The sequence below is a fragment of the Acomys minous genome (genome assembly GCF_964271855.1).
Source record: "Acomys minous genome assembly, chromosome: 12".
In the NCBI taxonomy this organism is placed as follows: domain Eukaryota; kingdom Metazoa; phylum Chordata; class Mammalia; order Rodentia; family Muridae; genus Acomys; species Acomys minous.
In genome coordinates, this window is record NC_140493.1 from 61,731,490 (window position 1) to 61,748,372 (window position 16,883).

General features: G+C 38.0%; 1 protein-coding gene across 2 annotated transcripts in view; it reads right to left on the minus strand.

Moving 5' to 3' along the window:
* The window catches only part of VPS13B (vacuolar protein sorting 13 homolog B), a 517,649-nt gene that overhangs the window by 377,321 nt on the left and 123,445 nt on the right, over positions 1-16,883 (minus strand). For both annotated transcript variants that reach the window (XM_084803053.1, XM_084803052.1), the window contains exon 19: positions 16,649-16,822. In XM_084803053.1, coding sequence (XP_084659179.1) covers positions 16,649-16,822 — 174 coding nt within the window. The remainder of the gene's footprint in view (positions 1-16,648; positions 16,823-16,883) is intronic.

Genomic DNA, 16,883 nt, shown 5'->3' on the forward strand with positions numbered 1-16,883 from the left:
TCATTCTCATCAAAGGAAAAATCCACCAAAAGGACATATCAATCCTGAACAACTATGTACCAAATACAAGGACACACACATTTGCAAAAGGAACATTATTAAAGCTTAAAACACATATCCATCCCCATGCATTAACAGTGGGAGTCTTCAACACCCCACTCTCACCAATGGACAGATCATTGAGACAGAAACTAAATAGAGAAACAACTTTCTCCAAAGCAGACCACATAGTTGGTTACAAAAGCAAGCCTCAACAGATAAAGAAAAATTAAATAACCCCTTGTATCTTATCAGACCACCATGGATTAAAACTGAACTTCAACAACAACAAAAACAACAGGAAGTCTATAAACCCATGGAAACTGAACAACTCTACTCAATGATTACTGGGTCAAGGTCTAAATAAATTAAAGACTTTCTTTGATTCAGTAAAAATGAATGTGCAAAAGACCCAAACTTATGAGATACAATAAAAGCAGTGTTAAGAAGAAAGTTCATAGCAGTAAGTGCCTTCATAAAGAAATTAGTGAGATCTCATACTACCTTAACAACACACCTGAAAGCTCCAGAAAAAAGAAGAAACAAACACACCCTAGAGGAGTATAGGGCAAGAAATAATCAAACTTAGGGGTGAAATCAATAAATTAGAAAAAAAAGAAGAAAACAATACAATAACCAATCAAATCAAGAGCTGGTTGGTCTTTGAGAAATCAACAGGATAGACAAACCCTTAGCCAAACTAAGTAAAAGAAAGAAGACAGTATCCAAATCAATAAAATCAGAAATGAAAAGGGGGCATAACAACAGACACTGAGGAAATCAAAAGAATCATTAGATCTTATTTCAAAAGCCTGTTCTCCACAAAATTGGAAAATATAAAAGAAGTGGATGATTATTTTTTAATAGATTCCACTTACCAAAGTTAAATCAAGATCAAGTAAACAAGTAAATAACCATATAACCTCTAAGGACATAGAAACAGTCATTAAAAGTCTCCTATCCAAAAGAGCCCAGAGCCAGATGGTTTCAGTGCCGAGTTCTCTCAGACTTTCAAAGAAGAGTTAATGCCAATACTCCCCAAACTATTCTACAACATACAAACAGAAGAAACACTCTGCCAAACTCATTTTGATGCCACAGTCACTCTGATACCTAAACCACTCAAAGACCCAACAAAGAAAGAGAATTTCAAATCAATTTTCCTTATGAACAGCAATGTAAAAATATTCAACAGAATACTAGCAAATCAAATCCAAGAACACATCAAAGATATCATCCGCCATGATCAAGTAGGCTCCATCCCAGGCATGCAGGGGTAGTATAATATATGAAAACCCATCAACATAATCCACCATATAAACAACTGAAAGAAAAAAAAACACACGATCATCTCATTAGATGATTTTTAAAAAAGCTTTGACAAAATTGAACACCCCTTCATGTTAAAAGTCTTGGAAAGATCAGGGATACAAAGTACTTACCTAAACACAATAAAGGCAACATACAGCAAGCCAAGAGCCAACATCAAATTAAATGGAGAAAAACTAAAAGTAATTCCACTAAAATCAGGCACAAGACAAGGCTGCCCACTCTCTATGTATCTATTTAATATACTACTTGAAGTCCTAGCAAGAGCAATAAGATAAGTAAAGGAGACCAATAGGATACAAATTGGAAAGGAAGAAGTCAAAGAATCGCTATTCCCAGATGATATAATTAATAGTATACTTAAGTGTCCCCAAAAGTTCCACCACAAAACTCCTACAGCTGATAAACACTCTCTACAAAGTGGCTAGATACAAAATTCATTAAAAAAAAAAAATTCAGTAGCCCTCCTGTATACAAATAACAAATGGGCTGAGAAAGAAATTAGGGAAACTACACCCTTCACAATAGCCACAAATAATGTAAAGTATCTTGGTGTAACTCTACACCAAGCAAGTGAAGGACTGTATGACAAGAACTTCAAATCTCTGGAGAAAGAAAGTGAAGAAGGTATCAGAAGACGGAAAGATGTTCCATGCTCGTAGATTGGTAGGATTAACATAGTAAAATTGGCCATCTTACCAAAAGCAATCTACAGATTCAGTCAATTCCCATCAAAATGCCAACACTATTCTTTATAGACCTTCAAAGAATCATTCTAAACTTCATATGGAAAAACAAAAAGCCAAGAATAGCTAAAACAGACCAACAACAAAAGAACTTCTGGAGTTATATCCATCCCTGACTTCACGCTACACTACAGAGCAATAATAATAATTTTAAAAAACTGCATGGTACTCACATAGAGATAGACTGGTCAACCAATGGAATCAAATTGAAGACCCAGAAAGAAACCCATACACCTACAGATACTTATTTTTCTGACAAAATTGATAAAACCCATACAATGGAAAAGAGAAAGATTCTTAACAAATGGTGCTGGTCCAAATGGATGTCTATATGTAGAAAATGCAAATAGATTCCTATTTATCAGCTTGCACAAAACTCAAGTCTACGTGAATCAAAGACCTCAATACAAACCATATTAGAAAAGAAAGTGGGGAAGAGCCTTGAACTCATTGGCACAGGAGACAACTTCATGAATGGAAAACCAACAGCTCAGGCTCAAAGACTGACAATAAACGGGATCTCATGAAGCTGAAAACTTGTGAAGGCAAAGGACACTGTCAATAAAACAAATCAGCAGCCTGCAGACTAGGAAAGATTTACATCTGACAGAGGGCTCATAGCCAAAATATGTAAAGAATTCAAGAAATTAAACACCAACAAACCAAATAATCCAATGAAAAATGTGGTACAGAGCTAAACAGAAAATTCTCTAATGGTCAAGAAGCACTTAAAGAAATGTTCAATGTCCTTAGTCATTGGGGAAATGCAAAAATGACTCTGGTGGGGAGGCCTGGTGGCACTCAAAGAAAGAATAAGCAGGCTACCAAGATGAGACTTGATAGCCTATGACCATGTAGCGGGGGAGGAGGTCCCCCTCGGTCATAGACCTAGGGGAGGGGAATAGGGTGAAAGCAGGAGGGAGGGAGGAATGGGAGGATACAAGTGATGGGATAACAATTTAGTTGTAATCTGAATAAATTATTAAAATCAAAATAAAAAATTTTTAAATGACAAAAAAAAAACCTCTGAGATTTCACACAAAAACTCAAGTGACACTACATGCTAGCAAAGATGTGGAGAAAGGGTAACACTCCTTCATTGCTGGTGGGAGTGCAAACTTGCACAATCATGAAGGAAATCAATCTGCCACTTTCTCAAAAAGTTGAGACAAGAAGATCAACAGAGCCAAATAACTAGGACCCAGAGAGGCTCACAGAGACTGAAGCGCAGCCAAGGACCGAGCATGGACTGGACCTAGGCCCCCTACACAGATGTACCCAATGGGCAGCTCAGGCTTCATGTGGGTCCCCTAGTACGGGGGCACAGGGGCTGCCTCCGGCATGGACTCTGTTGCCTACTTTTTTATCACTTCCCCCTGGTGGGACTGCCTTGCCAGGCCACAGGGGAGGAGGACATGCTCAGTCCTGATGCGACTTGATGAGCTGAGGTGGAGGGACTCTCCTTTTCTGAGGAATAGGGGAAGAAGAGGAAGGGAGGGTGGGACCCAAAAGAGAGGAGGGAGGGGTTATGATTAGATAAAGTGAATGAATGAATAAATAAATAAATAAATAAATAAATAAATAAATAAATAAATAAATAAATTTTTAAAAATTTAATGTACAGATGCTCCACTCCAACAAACCCACTAAAAATAGAAGCATTTCAAGTCAAAAGAGCATTACTAACTTTTTACCTCCTTTATAAAGAAAGGTAGAAATCTGTAACAACAGCCTTGCCTTGCTTTGCAAGAGAGTTCCTAAGGGTGTCTGCGGCTGACTGCGGCATCTAAGTAAGTAGATGCCTGGGAAGTGCAGCAGGCCCAGTGTTGCTTTCTCCTGCATATCCTGGGGGAGAGACGGTGCGGACAGGTGCATGAGCTAACTGGACACATTGCGCTTCTGGTCAGGAAGCGGAAAGACCAATGCTGGTGCTCTGCTGTCTTCCTCCCTGTTCCTTCTTATCCACTCTGAGCTGCCATCTATAAAGATGAATCTGCCTTTCTATCACACAGAAGACACACTTTTGGGTGCCATGCAGAGGCTCAACTGTGAGCCAAAATTAACTTTTGTTTGCTTGAGTTGCTTGTGTTAGATATACTGTCACAACCACAAGAAAAAAATTCACAAATCAGTTTTCATTACTTTGCTTGCCTTTACCTGTTATTTTGGCAGTGCTCTAAATTGACTGTAGCACCTTGGGCAGACCAGGAAAATGTTCTTCCACTAGGCTACACTCCTCATCTTGCTCAATGTAGGCTACCCTGTCTACTTTTTAAAACATGCTTTTAACATGAACATTTCCAATGACATTTTATAGGCTCCTTTTACCAAGGGACATCTAAAGATACATTCTGAATTACTTTATAATTTACTATTGAACAGCAAAAATATTTGTGATTGTCATAAATAGTGACATGAATATTCTTATATTTTAAATAAAGTTTGTGTGTGTTGGGGGTGGAGGGAGTGTGCAGGCATGCGTGCAGGAAGCAGTGGAGCCAGAAGGGGGGACTGTGTCCCCAGGAGCAGAAGTTACAAGTAGCTGTGAGCTTGTAAATGCTAGGGATGCTAAGCCATTTTTCCTGACCTGATACAATTCTCTGCATGTGTCTTGGACTGCTCTCTTAGGATACAGCTCAGAACAAGGACTGTGGAGAGTGACTTCGACAAAGTCTAACCAAACTCTGTAAATACAATCCAAAAAGACTATAATAAAGCCATTAGTCTCACAACTTTCTCAGCTCTATTTTATTGTTTATCAAAAACATGTGAGGCAGGTGTGTGATGCATACCTTTAGTCCCAGCACTCCACAGGCAGAGACAAGAAGATCTCTGCGAGTTTGAGGGCAACCTGGCCTACATAATGAGTTACAGGGCCACCGCATTATACAGAGAGACCTTGTCTCAAAAAGGGGCTGGCAGGAGGGGCGGGGCTGCTGCAAGTAAAATGGTTTGTTATCCTAAGATCCATCTTGTTGACTATCTGTAGCTTATGAGGTCATGTGTTACTAATAATTTATTTTTCTACTTGGTCTTCTGGGATTACTGTCTATGAAATACTTATATTTGTGTTACTTCACAAGTTAGCCATAATAGAGTTTGCAAAACTACTATAGTCACTCAGTCAATTGTGCCCATGAGAGTTCATATTTCTACTTTACAAATGAAAAACAGAGATATAATCTACTTAGAATTCTTAACTTTTTATATTCAAATAGCTTCTAGCAGTTTAAATATTTCCTTTTGAATTTTCATAATAAATGTAAAATAGAAATAACTACAAAAATAAAACTAGGAAAATCAACAGAATGCCACTTCTGTGAAAGGGAACTTTTCATTCAGGTGTGTGGGATTAGCTGTTTCCTTAATGACTGAACAATGATTATGCACACATTAGGTATTTAAGTACTTGCTGCCTCAATTATTTCCCCAAGAGAACATTCTAATTATTTGAAATACACTATTTACTTGAAGGCAGGCTAGAATAATTACTTAATTTAAAACACCACAACCACAACCAAAAAAAATAAAATACAATAAAATAAAATATGCACCTTAGCCTGAAATTTTTCTAAGCAAACAACTAGATAAAGAGGTCTTAGTGTGCCAAGATTTCAAAGGCCAAACCAAGTTAAGGCCCATACCAAATTTAACTGCAATCATTAACTCCCTCAGACATGAGGAAACTCTTACCTCATCAGTGCCCTCTGCCGGGGAAATCATTTCCCCTTAGCGTCCCCTCCATGCACTGCACCTTACTTCTAACTTGTGCCTATCTTTAAATTATCCAAGCTAAAATTAGCCTCGCCATCTGGAATCCAGTTAGGGGATAAGGGGAACATGGTATGTTTCAGCGTGGTCCTCCACACCTCTTAGAATATCTTCCAGGTTATCTGAGTCTGGTTCCTTGGGCCTTTGCACTTGGCATCATCTTTGAGTTCAGTTGATGCATGCACACACAGCACACTACATTCCTTTTAAGTAAATGATAGCAATATAAAGTAATTCTCCATTATGGTATGCAAATATTAACAAACTCCTTCAGGATGAAGTATAGTTATTCTCCCTCTCACTCCTGAAAAGAAGATAATTTATGCATTATCCAACTTATAATAATACTGGTCTATAAATATTTGTGGGTTTTAAATTTTTTCTTTCAGCCTTCTTGTAATATCTGCCAGGTTTCCTCAATAATAACAAGCTAATTAAAAATGTAAACACTCTTCTATCCCATATCTTTGCAGAATTATTAGTTTCCCTTTATTCCAAATTATTCTCTATGAACCAGATGATATTTTTCTCCTACTGTACAGTTTAAGAATGAAATGACAAAGACCTATAAACAGTAAGGCTACAAACAAATGGCAAAAAAATATTTTTTCTTTCTCATATTCTAGCAATGGCCTCTGCCTTTAGAACTCCCAATCATATGATAATGAGATGCAAAAGCTGTCTCTGAGGTAGGGGATTGGGATGGGGCTAGAACAGCTAGGAAACGGATAAAGAGCAAAGGTAATAGGTATTTCAACCCTGAATTTTTATCATAAAGTTACTAAATAGGCAACCTCAAAATTTGGACAGATTCACAAGGTTAGTGTTACTGGATCTTAAACAGATAAACCAACATTTGCAAAACTTAGGCATAATTTGAAGAATTACATCATTTTCTAAAATATAAACTTGGATAATAATAGTGGCTTTTGATCCACTTAAAGAGACATTAAATAAATGATTAAATCTACACATTTTACAGTTGCTTTACAGCTTAGTTCATGTGTAGTCCATTTCCGAACTATTTCTTCTATATTAATTTGCTACTTACTCATGAAACTGCCACTATTTTTTTTAATATCACTTTACTTTTACTAAACTTACAGTTAAAAAAAAAATGCCTAAATCCTGACTTTGTGCTACAAAAGAGGGAAACAAGTGACTGCCCACAGGCGCAGAGGATTTCTCCCTCTGGCTTCCTTCCAGAATCCAGGACTTTTCAAAGGAGCAAAGTAATTTCCTGTTGCTATTGAAACTGCTTCTGACTCCCAATCCATGACTTCAGAAGACACTTAAATGTGGAAAGAAAATTCTGGAACTAGGTAAAGGCTTTACAGTCCAGTGTCAGAGCGATACACTCCCAGGTTTATAAAGTAACTAGAAGAAAAAGTGGAAGTGGAAAGGGATCAGGTGGGATGAACAGAACAATAAAGGAAAATAACAGAATCAAAAAAACTTGAAATGCCTAATTAATACACTGTTATTAATTTTAAAATAATTAATTGAAGTTTGTAATATATTTCAGTTAACAAAATACTTAGTTTATTATGTTAACTTGATCTTCATGGAAACTATATGAGAAAAATGAATCAGTTTTCTTGAAGATGAGAAAGCAATGCTCAGAAAGGTTAGCTTGTTCCCAGTACTACAAGCTACAAAGAGAGACTTGAGGCCACAAGAGCAGAGCACAGACACCCTTATCTATCACACCACTCACTCAGTCTTCCCGGACTGTTTATGTGTATCTTCTGAACATATTAGAGTTTTAACTAGCAACGCTGATTATTAAATTTCTACATGCAGAAAATGTGTGACAAAGTACTTATTGCATAAATTAATAAATAATGAATAACTATACAAAAAAAAGTAAGCACACTAGCCAAGGCATGGTGGCACACACCTATGATCCTTGCACTCCAAGGGTAGAAGGCAGAAAACTGATGCAAGTCTGTGGACAGTCTGGGCCTCAGTCTGAGTACCAAGCCTGCCAGGAAGACACATCTCAGAAAGTCAAACAGAAACAGTTTTAAAAGGAAGAAAAATTAAAATATAAGAATATCAATAACGAAAAGTAGTCCTTTAGCAACTAAAAAGTAATTTCATGATTTGAAAAAGCATTTTAAGTGTGTATTCTGAACTATATATTTAAGCATCAATGTGTTAAAATTAAAAATGGTATTATAGAGGCTTATATTTATTATATTTAAAAATATTTTAGTTTTATGAGAAGATTGTTAAGACTTAAAAGTTTTATCAAGGAAAGCTATAATCAAAGTATATGTGGGAAAGTATTTTTCCACATCTATAATCTCATGTGTGTGTGTTTGCTCCTCTAAGTGGAAAATACATTGTTTCATTAATTAGTCAGATAAAAAAATTGCACTACAAATGCAACATTCTCAAAATGCTGTATCCTTTCGAAACTATTTACACCATGCTTAGAAGTCACGTTGCTCACATGGCCCCACAGCTAGTCTGCATGGTAAAGAGATCACAAACTTGCTTTTATGCATAACATCTTTAACATTTGCTGCCCCTCCTGTGCTTGTGATTAAATGTAACTTTCTGAAATCCCGAAGTTCTGAGAAAAAACATAAATCCTTGTCTCACAGCTGCTGTTTGACTCTGGAAACACATGCATTTTCTTTTCAAGCATTTACCCTCAAAACTCCCGAAGGCCCTGGACTGGGGAACACCTGCATCTCTTCATTTAGTTCCAATAACAGAGCCCAAACTCCAAAATTACAAAAATAGACTCTCTGTTCAGCTGTAGTTACATTTTGCTTCTAATTCCCATGAACAAAACTGCTAGGAGCATGAAATCCTTTGGGCAAGCTCTGTCACCAAGAGGACAAGACGCCTGCACCAGGAGCCCAGTGGGAACAAGGATAGAAACTGGCAACAATTATAGATAAAGTACATAGTAAGGCCCTCAGGGAGGACAGAGGAAATATAGTACAATAGATGGGTGTAATTTTTAAATATGTATACCCAAAACACAAACGTGAATTCTCTTCAGTTGGTCCAATATATAAGCATTTCTAGTCAAGTGTCCTGTCAAAATTACTAAAAGCATAACTTCAAGGCAACTCACCTAATTTTACATTATGAAGAGAATTTTGTGATATAAGACACTTCTCTAATAAAAGCAACGTCTCTATTTTGACTTCCTTAGGAACTCCTATCTGACAAAAGAATTTTGAATGGAGTACATTTTCTGTTATGTTTTAATCAAAAAGCAGGTCTAAGTAATACAACTGAACTGAATTTCCTAAGTCCAGAATTGCAATTTTGACTTTACAAAACAATAGCAACCCCTTCCATATTTAATAAATAACAGGTAAAACTAGTTCTACTCATGAAAACCTAATTTAAACCCTTATACTGGTTTATGAAGTTAATTATTCTAAAGAATAAAAGAAGTCTTAAATTGGCAATATTACATTAAATTGGCAAAAATTATGTTACAAGGAACACTTAAGTTCACATCATTGCAGAAAAGCATTGAAAACACCATGTTCCATGCTTCTAACTCTAGGATGAAAATGTTGTTTTGAGTATTGTACATTAAGGAAAAACTGGTGGTGTGTGTCCTGGCACTCAACATGGATGAGGGCAAAGATCTCAAGTTCCAGGTCAGCTTGGTCTACACTGCAAGAGCGAGCATCTTAGTCACTCTCCTGCTGCTGTGTTAAAAACCATGACCACTGTAACTTACAGAGGGGTTTGGTTGGGCTTACAGTTCCAGAGGAGTGAGTCTGTCATGGTAGGTAAGAAGACAGCAGCAGATGCGGCTGCTGAAACAGAAGCAGAGGACTCACATCTTAAGCCGAAAACAGAAAGCAGAGAAAGTGAACTGAAAATAGCTCATGGCTCTGAAACCTCAAAGCCTGTTACAGGTGACATGCTTTTCCAGGAGGCCACACCTCCTACGCCTCCCCAAAGCCACCAAGTGGGGCCCAAGTATTCAAATGCCAAAAACACTGAGAAATAGTTCACTCAAACCAAACACATCAGTTTCTAAGGCCGAGAGGGAGGGAGGGAGGGAGGGAGGGAGGAAGGGAGGGAGGGAGGGAGGGAGGGAAGGAGGGAAAAAAATGTAAGCATGTAATTCAATTTGCACAAATAATTAAAGTCATGCAGAGATTTTAAAAGAAGTCTTCCTTATTAATGGTGAACAAAATAAATTAGGGTAAATTATACAGAATTCAGTATAAAAAATTTTACATGGAGGTTCATAAAGTAATGTAGATATATAAACTATGGAAGATTATTTTTGCACAAAAGGCATTTGTGTAAGAAAAGATGCACTGCATGGGCAAAACACAACATATACAAAAAGAAAAAGTTTATCTAAAACTCATTTTAAAATATTATCTATGAATAAATCACGGCGATCAAATGCTTCAACATATAAAAAGCCACAAAAACGTCTGTCTGTCTACTTCTAACAACAAATCTGCATAAATGTTCACATCGTTTAAGAGTCTTACCAAAACATGTTATGAAGACAGAGTGTGAACGGACACCCTAAAGCCCCACAAGAACCGTCGGATCCTTCCCTATAAACAGTGCCAAGAGCAGAATGCAGTAAGGGGAAGGTGTAAAGGAAGCTGCTACAAAGTCAAAGGCAGAGCAATGATGTGAGATACTAAACTGAGTATTTTTGATAATGCTATAAAGACAAAAGGGAACTCTTCTTTTTTTATTGAAAATAATGTTTTTTCATATTCTGACTACAGTTTCACCTCCCCCAACTCCTCCCAGACCCTGCCCACTTCCCCATTCATCAAAATCACACCCTTTCTTTCTCTCATTAGAATAAAAAAGAACAACTAAAATAATAATAATAAATAATAATAAAATTAAAAGCGCTAAAGAAAAAGCACAAGAAACACATATCGACACTGAGACACACATTTGCACACACAGAAAACCAATAAAAATGAAATCAGAAATCATAATATATGATGTGTAGGGCTAAAAATGGAGAATAAATGCCCAGACAAAGGCTGTGAGGCAAAGAACCTCCCAGGTCCCACTGAGCTCATTCTGTGTTGGCGCCTTCTGCTGGGCAGGAGGCCTGCTACTGCTCTGCTAAAGGAACAGTGATGAAATGGCTCCTGACAACATTCTGCAATGCTAGCAGAACAGTGTCTTGGTAGCCACCATCAGAGCAGCTTCTCTCCGAAATACATAAGAACAAATACAGAGACACACAACTGACAGCATGCAGAGAACAAGCAGCAGTGTGCAGAGAATGAGAAATCTGGAACAATCAGTCCTAAATGACATGTCTCCATAAAATCCCTCCCTCAGGACTCAGGGAAGAGGAGGCAGGAAGACGGTAGGAGCCACTGGGGAAGGAAGAGACCAAGGAAACAGGCCTTCTGGGCAAAAGGACTGACTCGCCTATAAAGTCACAGAGACTGAGGAACCATGCACAGGACCTGCCCAGGTCTAAGGCAGATGGGGTCCCAGCTATGAGAGGTTGACACTTCAGTCTGAAAGGCTGACATCTTGACTTACAGGTTGGCTGTAACATCAGTGATAGCCAAGCACAGATAGACACATTCAATTCAAATCCAGTTTCCTGTTTGAAAGAGTAATCAAACTCACATTGAAACTGGCTCTATAAATGTATGAATTCCCTACTATGTCCTAAGCTATGAATGTGGGTAGGATTTCCAAGGTGGGCAGAAATTTTGAATTTTAAAATGCCCTAAATTAAAAAAAAAAATCACACTTAAAGAGTAATGTATAAACCAAACACAAAATTACATTAACATTTATACACAGAAACCATAAAAATGCCACCAAACAGAAATCTAATCCCGATGATGTGAACTTCCTTAACAAAAAAGAAACTATAAAGTGTGACCTGGTACATGCCAGGGGTGTCACAGACAATTTTCTTACATCAACTCGTTTCTAGAATGTTTTGAAAACTTGTGAGAGGTAAATTAATTTTGGGAGCTGAATAAAGAATGGTCTTAAATTATGAGAAATAAAACAAATGTTGTTAGGAAAAAGATTGTATTATTATTTAAATATGCTTGGTTCATTAAATTATTCTAATATTGCATGTAGAAAAACAAAAACCCTAGAAGACGCCATTGAACTCAAAAGTATATGGTGGATTCAAACACTACCATGCGTTACCAGACAGCAGCTCAGAGCCTGGTGGTCAGCTGAGCACAACTGCCTAATGACTTCATGATCCAAGGATACAGAGGAATAATTGTGCAGACGTGCTTATTATAATACATATTTTAAAACATGATTAAACAGAAGTTAACAAAGATAGCTTATTGAATCAGCAAGCCTACTGCTCTGAACAGGGGTAGAGAAACCCAAAGGCCAAACTAACCACTTTCCTTCCATATTAGTAAAAAAAGCTGTGTTGGAACACTGTCACATCCACTGACTTATGCTCTACCAATGGCTATTTTTGTGCTGTAAGAGCAGAGGAGCTAAGAGACCATTTGATTCACAAAGTCTCTCTCTTCCTTGAAATACTACGAAAACAATCTTTTATCCATAGGTAGTATCCTAGTTTAGGTTTTGATCTCATCCTTCTATCAGTCTGTGCTTAACATATGATTATTCAGAAACTAAAATCTTCTTTAAAGAAGATAATTCCTAAAGAAGTATACTACTTCTCTTTTTTGTGTGTGTTTTTCAAGACAGGGTTTCTCTGTGTAGCCTGGGCTGTCATGGACTTGCTTTGTACATCAGGCTGGCCTTGAACTCACAGCAATCCGCCTGCCTCTGCCTCCCATGTGCTGGGATTAAAGGCATGCACCACCATGCCTGGCTTTATCCGAATTCATTAACTGTCAAAGTGCTTCACAATCCCGTGTGTGTGTGTGTGTGTGTGTGTGTGTGTGTGTGTGTGTGTGTGGTGTGTATGAGTGTGTGTATGTGTGTGTGGTGTGTGTATATGTGTATATATGTGTGTGTGGTATGTGTGTATGTGTGTTGTGTGTGCATGTGTATATGTGCGTATGTGTGTATGTGTGTGTGTGTATATGTGTGTGTGTTGTATACCTATATGTTGAAGCTTTTCTGTTGCCCTTTCCATCTTCTCTGTCCTCCTCACTTCCCTAATAATCACCATTATAATTTTGTAGCCTTTTATTTTGCTCAAATGTGAGAGAAAGCACACAATATTCATCTGCCTACATTTCACAGGATGATCACCACTTTAAAACTTTTTTCTGAAAATGGTATGATTTTGTTCTTCCTTATTACTAAAAAATATTCTATAATGTATGTGGATATAAGTGTATGTACAAATAAATGTATGTGCATGCCAAAAAATAAAAATAAAAACATGCTATAAAACACTGAGTGGAGAAGCTGTTTTAAGATAGGCAGTAGGCCCTTTGTCTCCTAATGTAGGCAGTGTATGTTATCTTCCAGGGCTATGAACTATACAGACATTGTGGAAATGATAACTCAAAACAAGTGTTAATCAGTGCCTTTAAGCTCAGGCTTTGTAAACAACCCAGCAGGCCTATGGAGACTAGCATGTTAACAGAACCAACAGAACAAGTGGTGTTGTGTTGAGAATTAGAGGTGTGTAGGAAAGCTGAAAAGCTAAGTTTGTGAGGCACATGGAAGCCTGACATATCCGTTCACGCCACTGTAAAGAGTGGAGCCAGGACAACACCAGTGACCAAGTTATTGAGTGGTTACTAACACTAGAGAGGAAGAAGCTGACAGATACTCTCTACCAGCATCGTTACCTGTCCAAAAGAAGACAGAAACATGGAAAGGAAATGGGTGAGAAAACTAGGAGCATTAACAACATACTAGTTATGTGTCAAACACATTCATGCCTTTGGCCACTCGTCATGAATGTTCATTATTTTATTCACCACCCATCAAATCATCTTAAGCACTCTTTACATGTCAGACAACGTAAGGTCCAGAAGAAAATGTGACAAACAGCCAGTGCCAAACTCTGGAAATCACTGTTCAGTGGTGAAGACAGACTATGCAAGCTTGTGCTATCACAAAAGCCAAGAAAGAAAAATATGTGGAATTATATGACAAACAGTAACAGACCTATTAAAACTGGGTGAGGAGGAAGGGAGATGGAAGAGATTCGGAGGAAGCTCCCCCAAAGAGACAGAAACTGAACAGAGGTGCTGACACTGAACTGGGACTAAGCAGATATAGAAAGAACTAGGACAGATGTTAAGAATGGTTAATATAAAAAAAATCAGCAAATGTAAAAACATAATCACCGTGAGGAAGAGGGAGAGAAAATGGAGAGGGCCACGCTGTGAAGGGTCTCCTAACAGTGCTGAGAGACTGAGCTGACCGCATCCAGACACGTGGAGTGTAAACTGAGAGGCCATCATGACTTCTCATGTTCCTAGAGAGCACACACGCTATGGACACGTTCTAGAGCAGTAACCACACTCAACAACAATGTTTCACTTAACATGATGACCACCACTTCCAAACAGTTCTCTGAAAATGGCATTTTATTCTTCCTTATTACTGAAAAATATTAGAGAGAGAGAGAGAGAGAGAGAGACTCTGTGTGTGTGTGTGTGTGTGTGTGTGTGTGTGTGTGTGTGTGTACATTTATGTGCCACTTTCTTCACCCCCTCATCTACTGATGAACATATGGGCTGATTCCATAACTTGGCTTTGTTAGTAATATGAAAATAAACATGGACACAAAGTATGTCTGTAGTTAGCACAGAGGGACTCTTTAAAACACATATCTAGAAATAGTGTAGCTGAATCATAAAATAGTTCCACTTTTAACTCTGAGGAAGGAGCCTCTAAACTGATCCCTACAGTGACTAAACGTACGCACATTCTCAGCAGCACCACGTTATCACTCCTCCTGCATTCATGTCTTCTGACAGAAATTGTGAAAGAGCATGTACAAATATCTTTATTGTCATTAATTTCTCAACACTGTATTTATGTAGCATTTATATTAGATATCACAAAAAAAGAAAGAAAGAAAGAAAGAAAGAAAGAAAGAAAGAAAGAGTTCATTCTGACTGGGATAAGACAGAATTCCAGTGTATTTGACCTGGATTCTGAACATGTTCTCATGTGCCTATGGTACTTCAGCACTTTACACGTATCTGTCACGTTCATTTGCCTACTTACTAACTGAATTCTTTCCTTTTTTTTTTAACATGTTGCTTTCATTGTTTATGTGCTTTACATGTTAACACTCCCGACCCTTCCTGTGAATACCTAGTGAACACTTTCTGATTCTGTAGCAGTCTCTTCACTCTGCTGAATGTTCCCTTTCCTCTGCACAAATGTCTTAATTTCATGTTATCGTACTTACAGTTGTGTCTGTTATCTCTGGGCTATCAGTGCCCTGTGTTGTGGGTCCTGGCAGAACCTGGGCGACTTCATGTGATCATATTGCTCAAGTGCTCCCGTTATTCCTGGGATGCTTGCAGTCCTAGGGAGTCAATGCTACTTGTCCTCTTACCCGTAACTGTCGCAAAGTGTCAAGCCTTACAGCTCTCGTCCATTTGGAGTTTATTAAGACAGGGTGAAGAACAGGTAACTACTTTTGGATTCCTGTGCATGCATATTCAGTTTTTACTAGCAACACCTGTTAAAGGGGCTACCATTCTTTCTGAAGTATGTTTTGGATGCCTCTGGCAAAATTCAGACTGCATTAGTTGTGTGGGATCATCATGGGTCTTCTATTCTACGCCACGGGTCTGGGTATCTGGGTGTGTGCCAGCGGCATGCTGATTTGTAAACAATTCCTTCTTTTGGAATAGTGTTCCTCTTTGCATAATATCATGGCAAAACATTATAAAACTAGCCTTTCAAACTCCTCATTTCCTTTTCAAATGTGGCTAGTGACTAAGTGGCACACAGACTGTAACACATGATGTCACATCTCTATGACAGTCTTAAGTCTGTGCACCCATTTGTTTCCTTGGTGTCTGCCTACACATACTTACTGCCTGGATAATGATGTCTTTTCATATTTTTGTACTGGACATATTAGCACGTACTCTAAGTTACAGTGTGTACTGAGTGGCATTAACAGAGCTCTCTCTCTCTTTCTCTCCTATGCACTATTTAGAAGGTCATTGATGAGTCCTTAAGGAACCCTCAGCTCTAGCCTCACGTTTAAGAACACATCACTGTTCACGCAGCCAACACCGGTCTCTGGTGCTCATGGCTTCTCTTTTTCCTACTCTACATTCATCTCGGGACACTGCTTCTCACCGTGACACATGAGGTTCTGCTACTATAGTACCGGATAAATAGTAATGCAAAAACAAAAAAAACATAACCTTAAATAAAATCACAACTTCAGAGTCATTCTGATTTAGATTTTTAAAATTTTCATTACCAAAACGCTTTGCTTTTAAATAAGACATGAGTGGGCCAAATGAGTAATTTTCATATGGTAAACTGTGGGTCACAGCCACATTAGAAAATCCATATTATAGAAAAAGCTTTAGTCCAAAACACACACACACACACACACACACACACACACACACACACACACACACACACACACACCACTTCTCTGGTTACATTGTAAACATGGAGTTTGAATCTCTCATTTTAAAAAAATGACATAAATACTTCATATGACATGATATGATGATATGATATGAAATAAACAGAATCTTAGAAAAGAATAACTATATTCCCCAAAATTTGACTTAAAAGTCCACATTCAAGGGCATCTCTAAGAACGAGGATGCACTCTGAGGGAGGCCTGATGTGACTGCACTTACCAGCGTGGCGGCAGTAGTCCATGTGCTGGGGAACTCGGATGGTAAAGGCTATCAAATCTGGAGCTAGAAGAGACTCGGGCTTCCTACTTTCATTAAGCCACTTGGTGCTATGAAGGTCTCTGGTGTCAGAAGGACCCTGAAGCAAAGGAATCAACTTCTCTTTTCCACTTTCACCTGAATAGAAATATTGATTGAAAAAGCTGTTTAAAAGAATAAAAAATTTTAAATAATATTT